Source organism: Pseudophryne corroboree, chromosome 11 (assembly GCF_028390025.1).
Source record: "Pseudophryne corroboree isolate aPseCor3 chromosome 11, aPseCor3.hap2, whole genome shotgun sequence".
NCBI classification, from domain to species: Eukaryota; Metazoa; Chordata; class Amphibia; order Anura; family Myobatrachidae; genus Pseudophryne; species Pseudophryne corroboree.
In genome coordinates this window covers 95,385,306-95,399,310 of record NC_086454.1, presented here as the reverse complement: position 1 = coordinate 95,399,310, position 14,005 = coordinate 95,385,306, and the positions used below count along the sequence as shown (strand labels likewise).

Below are 14,005 nucleotides of genomic sequence, written 5' to 3'. Positions count from 1 at the left end.
CTGTTTTTAGGAGGTTCCTGACTTGCTCGGATAACTCCCTGGCTTTCTCTTCCGGGAGAAACACCTTTTTCTGGACTGTGTCCAGAATCATCCCTAGGCACAGCAGACGTGTCGTCGGGATCAGCTGCGATTTTGGAATATTTAGAATCCACCCGTGCTGATTGTAGCAGTATCCGAGATAGTGCTACTCCGACCTCCAACTGTTCCCTGGACTATGCCCCTATCAGGAGATCGTCCAAGTAAGGGATAATTAAGACGCCTTTTCTTCGAAGAAGAATCATCAATTCGGCCATTACCTTGGTAAAGACCCCAGGGTGCCGTGGACAATCCAAACGGCAGCGTCTGAAACTGATAGTGACAGTTCTGCACCACGAACCTGAGGTACCCTTAGTGAGAAGGGCAAATTTGGGACATAGAGGTAAGCATCCCTGATGTCCCGGGACACTATATAGTCCCCTTATTCCTGGTTCGTTATCACTGCTCTGAGTGACTTCATCTTAATTTGAACCTTTGTAAGTGTTCAAAAAAAAATTTTTAGAATAAGTCTCACCTAGCCTTCTGGCTTCAGTACCACAATATAGTGTGGAATAATACCCCTTTTCTGTAGTAGGAGGGGTAATTTAATTATCACCTGCTGGGAATACAGCTTGTGAATTTTTTCCCATACTACCTCCTTGTCGGAGGGAGACTTGGTAAAGCAGACTTCAGGAGCCTGCGAAGGGGAAACGTCTCGACATTCCCATCTGTACCCCCGGGATACTACTTGTAGGATCCAGGGGTCCTGTACGGTCTCAGCGCCATGCTGAGAACTTGTCAGACGCGGTGGAACGCTTCTGTTCCTGGGAATGGGCTGCCTGCTGCAGTCTTCTTCCCTTTCCTCTATCCCTGGGCAGATATGTTCTTATAGGGACGAGAGGACTGAGGCTGAAAAGACGGTGTCTTTTTCTGCAGAGATGTGACTTAGGGTAAAAAACGGTGGATTTTCCAGCAGTTGCCGTGACCACCAGGTCCGATGGACCGACCCCAAACAAGTCCTCTTCCTGTATACGGCCATACTGTGCCGTTTGGAATCTGCATCACCTGACCACTGTCGTGTCCATAACATCTTCTGGCAGTTATGGACATCGCGTTTATTCATGATGCCAGAGTGCAAATATCCCTCTGTGCATCTCGCATATATAGAAATGCTCTATAGTCAATAAAATACTGTCCCTGTCAAGGGTATCAATATTTTTAGTCAGGGAATCCGACCAAGCCACCCTAGCTCTGCACATCCAGGCTGAGGCGATCGCTGGCCGCAGTATAACACCAGTATGTGTGTATATACTTTTTATTATATTTTCCAGCCTTGTCAGCTGGTCCTTGAGGACGGCCCTATCTATAGACGGTACCGCCACTTGTTTTGATAAGCGTGTGAGCGCCTTATCCACCTTAAAGGGTGTTTCCCAACGCGCCCTAACTTCTGGCGGGAAAGGGTATACCGCCCATAATTTTCTATCGGGGGGAACCCACGCATCATCACACACTTTATTTAATTTATCTGATTCAGGAAAAAATAAGAATTTACTTACCGATAATTCTATTTCTCGGAGTCCGTAGTGGATGCTGGGGTTCCTGAAAGGACCATGGGGAATAGCGGCTCCGCAGGAGACAGGGCACAAAAAAGTAAAGCTTTTACCAGATCAGGTGGTGTGCACTGGCTCCTCCCCCTATGACCCTCCTCCAGACTCCAGTTAGGTACTGTGCCCGGACGAGCGTACACAATAAGGGAGGCAATTTGAATCCCGGGTAAGACTCATACCAGCCACACCAATCACACCGTACAACTTGTGATCTAAACCCAGTTAACAGTATGATAACAGAAAGAGCCTCTTAAAGATGGCTCCTTAACAATATAACCCGAATTTGTTAACAATAACTATGTACAGTATTGCAGATAATCCGCACTTGGGATGGGCGCCCAGCATCCACTACGGACTCCGAGAAATAGAATTATCGGTAAGTAAATTCTTATTTTCTCTATCGTCCTAAGTGGATGCTGGGGTTCCTGAAAGGACCATGGGGATTATACCAAAGCTCCCAAACGGGCGGGAGAGTGCGGATGACTCTGCAGCACCGAATGAGAGAATTCCAAGTCCTCTTTTGCCAGGGTATCAAATTTGTAGAATTTTACAAACGTGTTTTCCCCCGACCACGTAGCTGCTCGACAGAATTGTAATGCCGAGACCCCTCGGGCAGCCGCCCAAGATGAGCCCACCTTCCTTGTGGAATGGGCCTTAACAGATTTAGGCTGTGGCAGGCCTGCCACAGAATGAGCAAGTTGAATTGTGTTACAAATCCAACGAGCAATCGTCTGCTTAGAAGCAGGGGCACCCAACTTGTTGGGTGCATATAGTATCAACAGCGAGTCAGATTTTCTGACTTCAGCCGTCCTTGAAATGTATATTTTTAAGGCTCTGACAACGTCCAACAACTTGGAGTCCTCCAAGTCGCCAGTGGCCGCAGGCACCACAATAGGTTGGTTCAGGTGAAACGCTGATACCACCTTAGGGAGAAAATGCGGACGAGTCCTCAGTTCTGCCCTATCCGAATGGAAGATTAGATAAGGGCTTTTATAAGATAAAGCCGCCAATTCAGATACTCTCCTGGCGGAAGCCAGGGCCAGTAACATAGTCACTTTCCATGTGAGATATTTAAAATCCACCTTTTTCAATGGTTCAAACCAATGGGATTTGAGGAAATCTAAAACTACATTTAGATCCCACGGTGCCACCGGAGGCACCACAGGAGGCTGTATATGCAGTACTCCTTTAACAAAAGTCTGTACCTCAGGAACTGAGGCCAATTCTTTTTGGAAGAATATTGACAGGGCCGAAATTTGAACCTTAATAGATCTCAATTTGAGACCCATAGACAATCCTGATTGTAGGAAATGTAGGAAACGACCCAGTTGAAATTCCTCCGTCGGAACACTCCGATCCTCGCACCACGCGACATATTTTCGCCAAATGCGGTGATAATGTTTCGCGGTGACTTCCTTCCTTGCCTTAATCAAGGTAGGAATGACTTCTTCTGGAATGCCTTTCCCTTTTAGGATCTGGCGTTCAACCGCCATGCCGTCAAACGCAGCCGCGGTAAGTCTTGAAAGAGACAGGGACCCTGTTGTAGCAGGTCCCTTCTCAGAAGTAGAGGGCACGGGTCGTCCGTGACCAACTCTTGAAGTTCCGGGTACCAAGTCCTTCTTGGCCATCCGGAGCCACTAGTATTGTTCTTACTCCTCCTCACCGTATAATCTTCAATACCTTTGGTATGAGAGGCAGAGGAGGAAACACATATACTGATTTGTACACCCAAGGTGTTACCAGTGCGTCCACAGCTATTGCCTGTGGATCTCTTGACCTGGCGCAATACTTGTCCAGTTTCTTGTTGAGGCGAGACGCCATCATGTCTACCATTGGTCTTTCCCAACAGTTTATTAGCATGTGGAAGACTTCTGGATGAAGACCCCCCTCTCCCGGGTGAATATCGTGTCTGCTGAGGAAGTCTGCTTCCCAGTTGTCCACGCCCGGGAAGAACACTGCTGACAGTGCTATTACGTGATTCTCCGCCCAGCGAAGAATCTTGGCAGCTTCTGCCATTGCACTCCTGCTTCTTGTGCCGCCCTGTCTGTTTACATGGGCGACCGCCGTGATGTTGTCCGACTGAATCAACACCGGTTTTCCTTGCAGGAGTGGTTCCGCCTGGCTTAGAGCATTTTAGATTGCTCTTAGTACCAGAATGTTTATGTGAAGAGACTTTTCCAGGTTCGTCCATACCCCCTGGAAGTTTCTTCCTTGTGTGACTGCTCCCCAACCTCTCAGGCTGGCGTCCGTGGTCACCAGGATCAAATCCTGTATGCCGAATCTGCGGCCCTCCAATAGATGAGCCTTTTGCAACCACCACAGAAGATATACCCTTGTCCTTGGCGACCGGGTTATTCGCAGGTGCATCTGAGGATGCGACCCTGACCATTTGTCCAACAGATCCCTTTGGAAAATTCTTGCATGGAATCTGCCGAATGGAATTGCTTCGTAAAAAGCCACCATTTTTCCCAGGACTCTTGTGCATTGATGTACAGACACCTTTCCTGGTTTTAGGAGGTTCCTGACAGGTCGGATAACTCCTTGGCTTTTTCCTCGGGAAGAAAAACCTTTTTCTGAACCGTGTCCAGAATCATCCCTAGGAACAGCAGACGTATCGTCGGAAAACAGCTGCGATTCTTGGAATATTTAGAATCCAGTCGTGCCGTCGAAGAACTACTTTAGATAGTGCTCTTCCGACCTCCAACTGTTCTCTGGAACTTGCCCTTTTTAGGTCGTGCAAGTAAGGGATAATTTAGATGCCTTTTTTCTTTGAAGAAACATCTTTTCGGCCATTACCTTGGTAAAAAGGCCCGGGGTGCCGTGGATAATTCAAACGGCATCGTCTGAAACTGATATTGACAGTTCTGTACCACGAACCAGAGGTACCCTTGATGAGAAGGACAAAATTTGGACATGGAGGTAATCCTTGATGTCCAGGGACACCATATAGTCCCCTTTTTTCCGGTTCGCTATCACTGCTCTGAGTGACTTTATCTCGATTTGAACCTTTTATGTAAGTGTTCAAAACATTTTAGATTTAGACTATGTGTCACCAAGCCGTCTGGCTTCAGTACCACAATATAGTGTGGAAAAATAATACCCTTTTCCTTGTCGTAGGAGGGGTACTTTGATTATCACCTGCTGGATATACAGCTTGTGAATTGTTTCCAATGCTGCCTCCCTGTCGGAGGGAGCCGTTGGTAAAGCAGACTTCAGGAACCTGCGAGGAGAAGATGTCTCGACTCTCCAATCTTTACCCCTGGGATAATACTCGTACGATCTAGGGGTCAACTTGCGAGTGATCCCACTGCGCCCTGAGACTCTTGAGACTACCCCCCCACCTTGAGTCCGCTTGCACGGCCCCAGCGTCATGCTGAGGACTTGGCAGACGCGGTGGAGGGCTTCTTTTCCTGGGAAAGGGCTGCCTGCTGCAGTCTACTTCCCTTACCTCTATGTCTGGGCAGATATGACTGGCCTTTTGCCTGCATGCCCTCATGGGAAAGGAAAGATTGAGGCTGAAAAGACGGTGTCTTTTTTAGCTGAGATGTAACTTGGGGTAAAAAAGGTTTTCCCAGCTGTTGCTGTGGTCCCCAGGTCCGATGGACCGACCCCCAAATAACTCCTTCCCTTTATACAGCAATACTTCCATCTGCCGTATGGGATCTGTATCACCTGACCACTGTCGTGTCCCTGACATCTTCTGGGAGATATGGACAACGCACTTATCTTGATGCCAGAGAGCAAATATCCCTCTGTGCATCTCACATACATATATATATAGAATGCATCCTATTAAATGCTCTACATGAATAAAATATTTTCAGTCAGGGAATCCGACCAAGCCAACCCAGCACTGCATCTCCAGGCTGATGGCGATCGCTGGTCGCAGTATAACCACCGTATGTGTGTATATACTTTTTAGGATATTTTTTCAGCTTCCTATCAGCTGGCTCCTTGAGGGCGGCCGTATCTGGAGACGGTAACGCCACTTGATAAGCGTGTGAGCGCCTTATCACCCTAAGGGGTGTTTCCCAACGTACCCTAATTTCTGGCGGGAAAGGGTATAACGCCAATATTTGCTATCGGGGTAACCCTACGCATCATCACACACTTCATTTTATTTTATCTGATTCAGGAAAAACTACAGGTAGTTTTTTCCACTCCCACATAATACCCTTTCTTGTGGTACTTGTAGTATCAGAAACACGTAACACCTCCTTCATTGCCCTTAACGTGTGGCCCTAATGAGAAATACGTTTGTTTATTCACCGTCGACACTGTATTCAGTGTCCGTGTCTGTGTCTGTGTCGACCGACTGAGGTAAATGGGCGTTTTTAAAACCCCTGACGGTGTTTCTGAGACGCCTGGACCGGTCCTAATAGATTGTCGGCCGTCTCATGTCGTCAACCGACCTTGCAGCGTGTTGACATTCTCACGTAATTCTCTAAATAAGCCATCCATTCCGGTGTCGACTCCCTAGAGAGTGACATCACCATTACAGGCAATTTCTCCGCCTCCTCACCAACATCGTCCTCATACATGTCGACACACACGTACCGACACACAGCACACACACCGGGAATGCTCTGACAGAGGACAGGACCCACTAGCCCTTTGGGGAGACAGAGGGAGAGTCTGCCAGCACACACCAAAAACGCTATAATTATATAGGGACAACCTTATATAAGTGTTTCTCCCTTATAGCATCTTTTATATATATACAATATCGCCAAAATCAGTGCCCCCCCTCTCTGTTTTAACCCTGTTTCTGTAGTGCAGTGCAGGGGAGAGCCTGGGAGCCTTCTCTCCAGCTTTTCTGTGAGAGAAAATGGCGCTGTGTGCTGAGGAGATAGGCCCCGCCCCTTTTACGGCGGGCTCGTCTCCCGCTATTTTTGAAGTTAGGCAGGGGTTAAATATCTCCATATAGCCTCTGTGGGCTATATGTGAGGTATTTTTTGCCTCTAATAAGGTTTTTATTTGCCTCTCAGAGCGCCCCCCCCAGCGCTCTGCACCCTCAGTGACTGTTGTGTGAAGTGTGCTGAGAGGAAAATGGCGCACAGCTGCAGTGCTGTGCGCTACCTTTATGAAGACTCAGGAGTCTTCAGCCGCCGATTTTGGACCTCTTCTCTCTTCAGCGTCTGCAAGGGGGCCGGCGGCGCGGCTCCGGTGACCATCCAGGCTGTACCTGTGATCGTCCCTCTGGAGCTAGTGTCCAGTAGCCAAGCAGCAAATCCACTCTGCACGCAGGTGAGTTCACTACTTCTCCCCTAAGTCCCTCGTTGCAGTGATCCTGTTGCCAGCAGGACTCACTGTAAAGTAAAAAACCTAAGCTAAACTTTCTCTAAGCAGCTCTTTAGGAGAGCCACCTAGATTGCACCCTTCTCGTTCGGGCACAAAATCTAACTGGAGTCTGGAGGAGGGTCATAGGGGGAGGAGCCAGTGCACACCACCTGATCTGGTAAAAGCTTTACTTTTTTGTGCCCTGTCTCCTGCGGAGCCGCTATTCCCCATGGTCCTTTCAGGAACCCCAGCATCCACTTAGGACGATAGAGAAACTATGGTAGTTTTTTCACATCCCACATAATACCCTCTTTTGTGGTACTTGAAGTATCAGAAATACGTAACACCTCCTTCATTGCCTTTAACGTGTGGCCCTAATAAGGAATACGTTTGTTTATTCACCGTCGACACTGGATTCAGTGTCCCTGTCTGTGTCTGTGTCGACCGACTAAAGTAAACGGGCGTTTTAAAACCCTTGACGGTGTTTTTGAGACGTCTGGACCGTACTAATTGTTTGTCGGCCGTCTCATGTCGTCAACCGACCTTGCAGCGTGTTGACATTATCACGTAATTTCCTAAATAAGCCATCCATTCCGGTGTCGACTCCCTAGAGAGTGACATCACCATTACAGGCAATTGCTCCGTCTCCTCACCAACATCGTCCTCCTACCTGTCGACACACACGTACCGACACACAGCACACACACAGGGAATGCTCTGATAGAGGACAGGACCCACTAGCCCTTTGGAGAGACAGAGGGAGAGTTTGCCAGCACACACCAAAAACGCTATAATTATATAGGGACAACCTTATATAAGTGTTTTCCCTTATAGCATCTTAATATATATATAAGCATATCGCCAAATTAGTGCCCCCCCTCTCTGTTTTAACCCTGTTTCTGTAGTGCAGTGCAGGGGAGAGCCTGGGAGCCTTCCCTCCAGCCTTTCTGTGAGGGAAAATGGCGCTGTGTGCTGAGGAGATAGGCCCCGCCCCTTTTTCGGCGGCCTCGTCTCCCGCTCTTAACGGATTCTGGCAGGGGTTAAATATCTCCATATAGCCTCCGGAGGCTATATGTGAGGTATTTTTAGCCAAAATAGGTATTCATTTGCCTCCCAGGGCGCCCCCCTCCCAGCGCCCTGCACCCTCAGTGACTGCCGTGTGAAGTGTGCTGAGAGGAAAATGGCGCACAGCTGCAGTGCTGTGCGCTACCTTTAGAAGACTGAGGAGTCTTCTGCCGCCGATTCTGGACCTCTTCTTACTTCAGCATCTGCAAGGGGGCCGGCGGCAAGGCTCCGGTGACCATCCAGGCTGTACCTGTGATCGTCCCTCTGGAGCTGATGTCCAGTAGCCAAGAAGCCAATCCATCCTGCACGCAGGTGAGTTCACTTCTTCTCCCCTAAGTCCCTCGTTGCAGTGATCCTGTTGCCAGCAGGACTCACTGTAAAATAAAAAACCTAAGCTAAACTTTCCTAAGCAGCTCTTTAGGAGAGCCACCTAGATTGCACCCTTCTCGGCCGGGCACAAAAATCTAACTGGCTTGGAGGAGGGTCATGGGGGGAGGAGCCAGTGCACACCACCTGATCCTAAAGCTTTACTTTTTGTGCCCTGTCTCCTGCGGAGCCGCTATTCCCCATGGTCCTTTCAGGAACCCCAGCATCCACTAGGACGATAGAGAAAATTAATGCCAATCTCTTACTGTGCAAGATGGTCTGTAAAGCAACACGATATTATTCTGCAGCGAAACAGAATATACTGCGTATTCTTAAAACATCCAAAGCAATTCCCCTATTGGCTTTATAAAGACTCGTCATCATTCAAACTTAAACCTTCAAGTTTTGCTAATTCACATTATATTAAGGTATAAGCACAAACCCCAGCGGTTTCCTTTCTTGTATGGCACCAACTAATTTGAGGCGGAATTGGTGAAAAGCTCAGCACATCTTACCTCTATGACGTTGGAAACCAGGTAGGGTAGGGTTTTATTCACTTTGATTTTCTCACTGTTTTCCTTGATTTTATCTTTCATTGCCTGTAGCTCGTGTGTCACCCGTAGAACCTCACTCTTCATGATCTGCAGCACAAAACGAAGACATGCCTTAACAGTTGTAACATTGGGGTCGACTCAATTCTCCGACAGTTGAATAGCGCTGGGAATAAGCTCCCGTCGCTATTCAATTCAGCTCATGTTAAGTTGGCGAATGCCCGTTCTCCTGGACTTAACAGGTTGATTTGTTGGGAGAACGGGCATTTTCCCGACAGAATCAGCCTTGCGCCAGCCGCACGGCAGCACTTTTGTCAGATTTCCTCTCACATCCCCCGGGGGTGAGAGAAGAATTCCCGACAATTGAGTGTCATTTGGCGCTGTATTGAATAGCACCGGGAGCTAATCCCCATCGCTAGTCAACCGTCAGAGAATTGAATCGACCCCACTGTGTCTATCTTGAGGGTAGATATTTAATTATATGGATTCAGACAAAGACTACAGTTATATGGTCCACCATACCTAAAACATAAGTTGCCTTATATAAAGAAGTTATTAAAACATTCACAGATTCCAAACCTGGACAGAACTTGAGATATTTCACAAGGCACGAGCATTTGCTATATAGGTTATTGTTCTACATCAGCTATTTCAGGCTAGAGAAGAGACTGGCTACAGGGTACTCCAATGGGATTACTGGACAGTAAGAGGTCTTCCTCCACAATTAGAACTATATGATTTTATTTAGGGAGATGATGAAGATTTGGAGGGATGTAGTTATGATCCTGGAGGTCAGCATACTGACGCCGGGATCCTGGCTGCCATAATGCCGGCAGGGGGACCAGAACTATTCCCATTCATGGGTGCCTACGACAACCACAGAGTGGCAATAAAAACCTATGGCGAGCGCAGCGGACACTGAGCCCGCAGCATGCCAGCAAGTGGCTTTGTTGCAATAGCCCCCGTCAGCCGGGATCCCAGCGTCTGTATGCTGACAGCCGGTCACCTGTACCCAACCAGATTTGGATATGTTACTAGATCTTGTACATGTTACAACTTGCATTTTGGTTTATTATAATTATTAGCATTTATTTAGAAGAGGCGCCACAAAGTTTTGCAGAGTGATGCAAACAAATTAGATGTAGGAACAAAAGAACAGTTAACTAGTCTATGGGGTCGATTCAATTCAGCAACAGTTGAATAGCGCCGGGAGTTAGCTCCTGTCGCTATTCAATTCAGCTCAAGTTAAGTCGGCGATGGCCCGTTCTCGCGGACTTAGCAGGTTGAATTGTCGGGAGAACAGGCATTCTCCGAATTAACTCCCCGGCGCGATGCTGATTCCAGACAGAATTAGCCTTGCGCCGGCCGCACTTTTGTCGGATTTCCTCTCGCATCCCCCGGGGGTGAGAGAAGAATTCCCGACAATTGTCACTTGGTGCTGTATTGACTAGCACCGGGAGCTAATTCCCAGCGCTATTCAATTGTCGGAGAATTGAATCGACCCCAATATATACATAAATACAACCTATACATAATAGGTTTATTAGTCTTTTCTGCTAATGCAACAAGAGAAACAATCATTCTAAATAATAGTTGTATGGTATTTCAGACTGTGGAGTATATAACAACTCCAAGACAACAGTCTCTATTCTTCCAAAAAGTAACTACATATGTAGCCATGTTCATCTTACTGCGATTCAGCATGCTGCATGGCGTGCTAGGCTGCAACTATTCGCACCCGGGCGATCGCTTCATTTATTCCTTTAGGAATCAATGGAGCGATCGCCAGCTGCTGACTGCAGTAAGATGAGCATGGCTACTATATGTAGTAGGGGCCTAAAATTAAAGCTGGTTACACACTGGAACAATGTGTGTCCCAGTGACGGTGTGATGCAATGCAACGACACATCGTGTCGCGTACACACTGTATGACGGCATGATGCATTGTTATAGCAAGCATATAACGGCATGCAGTCATTCATTTCATGGTTCCATCTCACTTGTAGCAACATCAGATTTCAAGATGCAATGAACGACAGCCACACACACGCAATCAGGGGTATACACTATATTATGCACATATGATATCATTCCAATCCGCATCTGAAGGATATATCACTTAGTGTTTACCCGGTATTACACACATGTATTCCTATATCTATTTGGAGTAGCCCTGGAATACAACTGCGCACAAACGTGTCAGTGACAGGAAGAACACTGGAAAGGCAGCGTGCAGAACAGCTCTCACCTTTATTTCACTGTCCAGGAGTCGGGTCCTTTGGATGATCTCTTCTGTGGACATCTTCAGGACTTCTTGTCCTACCCCATCCTGCTGTTTAATGATAGCCCAAGGGTAAACAAAACACCAAGTACAAAGTGGTCTCACTTTTAAAAACAAACTATCTTTCAAGAAGTTTCATTCTAATAATCTTAATTTGTTGCAAGAGTTACTATAACAAGTTACATGCAGGAACAGAGTAACATAATTCAACTCAAGAATGACTAGAGGGTGAGATCGTAATTATGTGTAAGGTAAATTAGGGATAGTTAGCCTACCTAGCCTTGATATGATTGGTTATAGGCACAAAATCAGGATTGAGCCACTGGTTCCCAAACTTGGACCTCAAGGCCTTTTAACAATCCAGGTTTTAAGGATATCCATACTCGAGCACAGGTTACCTGCAAAGTGGGACAGCTGCAGAAGCCAGCTTTACTGCCTTATACCAATGCGAAACTCTGCAGGGCTTATGCGTGGGTCCATGCACCTGCAGGCAGAAAGCCGTGCCACCCACTCATTTTACACCAACTGCCATCATTACTATCAGTAATTACGCCACTGCGTCTCATTTTCTCTCCTTTAATTGGGTATCCGGACTCCAGGTCGACAACAAAAAGGTCGACGCCAATTGGTCGACACACCTTGGGTTGACATGAACAACAGGTCGACAGGAACAAGGTCGACATGGAAAAAGGTCGACATGAGTTTTTTATGTTTTTTTTTCTTTTTTCGAACCTTTTCATACTTAACGATCCACGTGGACTACGATTGGAACGGTAATCTGTGCCGAGCGAAGGCACCATGCCCGAAGCATGGCGAGCGAACGTGGTGCACTAATTGGGGTTCCCGGTCACTCTACGAAGAAAACGACACCAAAAAAACATTAAAAAAAAACTCATGTCGACCTTTTTCCATGTCGACCTTGTTCCTGTCGACCTTTTGTCCACGTCGACCTTTTGTCCATGTTGACCAATTGGCGTCGACCTTTTTGTTGTCGACCCCGAGTCCCAGACCCCTTAATTGAATAGCAAAACCCTACGGCTTCTGGGGGGAAAAAAAAACGTGCACTGCAGGGTTCTTCAAATCTACAGCGTACAATTGTAGTCTCCCGTTAGGATGCTTTAAAGCAGTGGTTCTCAACCTCTGACCTCAAGTACTCCCAACAGTTCATGTTTTCCTCACAGGACTGCAAGTGAAATAATTTGTGGGTCTTTTAAATGTGTCAGTGAGTAATAAATACACCTGGTCAACTGCTAGGTGACCTGAAAAACATGAACTGTTGGGGGTACTTGAGGACCGAGGTTGAGAACCACTGCTTTAAAGGACCAAGTTTGAGAACAACTGAATACAAAACATATTTAAAATAAAAAAATAAAACAGATGAACAGGCATCATTGCTATACTCACCTTAAATTTTTTTTTTAACAAGGCATATATAGAACATACAGCAATCACTGTCTGTAAGGGTTGGGTAAGCGTGACCGGCGATCAGGAGACTGCCGGTCAGTATACAGATGCCGGCGTCCTGGCCGCGGAATGCCGGTGGGGGCGAGCGCAAAAAGCCCCTTGTGGACTTGCTGCGCTCGCCACGGGTTCTTTTCCCACTCTAGGGGTAGACACCCACAACAAGGAATAGTCCCTGGTGGTCGGCATGCCGACCATCGGGATTGTTAGTGGACGGGATTTAGGGGCCGGAATTGTGACCGGCGGTCACATAACTGCAACCCGCCTGTAAGGTGCCACAAAACTCCCGAGCTCCAGACAGTCTGCTACAAACCACACACACACACTGGATTTTGTATGGAACACTGGGCCATCTGTGGGGATTAGAATAGTAGGACGCTACAACAGCAGCAATGGGAGAGGAAATGCAACATTGCAGCAGCACTGAGGCTAGGTTGAAACAGGACATTAAGAAACTCCCTTTGGGACAAGCATGTGTCGCAGGCAGGACAGGTGCGTTGCTAGCCCAAAGCTCTTCATCCAGGCATCACATGAACAAGCCGTGCAGTCCTATCTGACCTGTACACCCTCATACATCCTGGTCTCATCATTTATCCGGACAGCTGCCCTAGTTCTATTTGTTCTTCACATGATACTACAACTTTACCCTCTTATCATGCAGCATACACAAGTCATCCACACTGGGGCAGATACAATCTGCAACTTCTTTCTATCACACTAGGTAAGGACATCTGATACTCTGAGCTCACACCTCAATGTGGCAACAGAAGCACTAAGCGATATGCTGCCACCCTAAGGCCGGGTAGTGTACACATGGGGGTGGTTGACATGTTGTTCCAATTTGCCTCAAAATTACATATCGCCTTATGTGTATCTCACATGACATTCCATGGGGGCGTCATGGAGGCAAACTATACCGGCCAATAAGTTTCTGAACGTGGAATATACTTTGACTGTCACATTATAAAGTAAGATATACAGTCACCTGGCAATGTTCTGCAGATCCCCACAGATATCACCCCCAACCTGCATCCTATTAGCACCACACAGGGAGAAGCCACAGAAGCAAAGCAAAACAGTGTCCTATATGGCCAGTGAGATGCAGTAAAAAAGTATATACTGTGTTGTGTGTGTATATATATATATATATATATACACACAATATCTTACTCTATGCGCAACATGTGGATCCCCTAGTCTTGTGGAACTACAACTCCCAGCGTACCATGTCATTTACAGACACACTGGTCAGCAAAAATTATCTAAGGCTCCTATATCTTGCCATAGGGGCATATGGATTAAACATAGCCCCCTGACCAGTAACAGAGACCAGCCAATGGAAGACAGCCCTGGGCCCCCCTGCAGCCCGCACTCTCTGC

General features: G+C 47.2%; 1 protein-coding gene across 1 annotated transcript in view; it reads right to left on the bottom strand.

Moving 5' to 3' along the window:
• Positions 1–14,005, bottom strand: part of PSMC3 (proteasome 26S subunit, ATPase 3) — a 48,167-nt gene that overhangs the window by 33,966 nt on the left and 196 nt on the right. Inside the window, exons 2-3 of the mRNA XM_063944588.1 lie at positions 11,133–11,216; positions 8,849–8,974 (exon numbers count right to left, since the gene is read on the bottom strand). Coding sequence (XP_063800658.1) covers positions 8,849–8,974; positions 11,133–11,216 — 210 coding nt within the window. The remainder of the gene's footprint in view (positions 1–8,848; positions 8,975–11,132; positions 11,217–14,005) is intronic.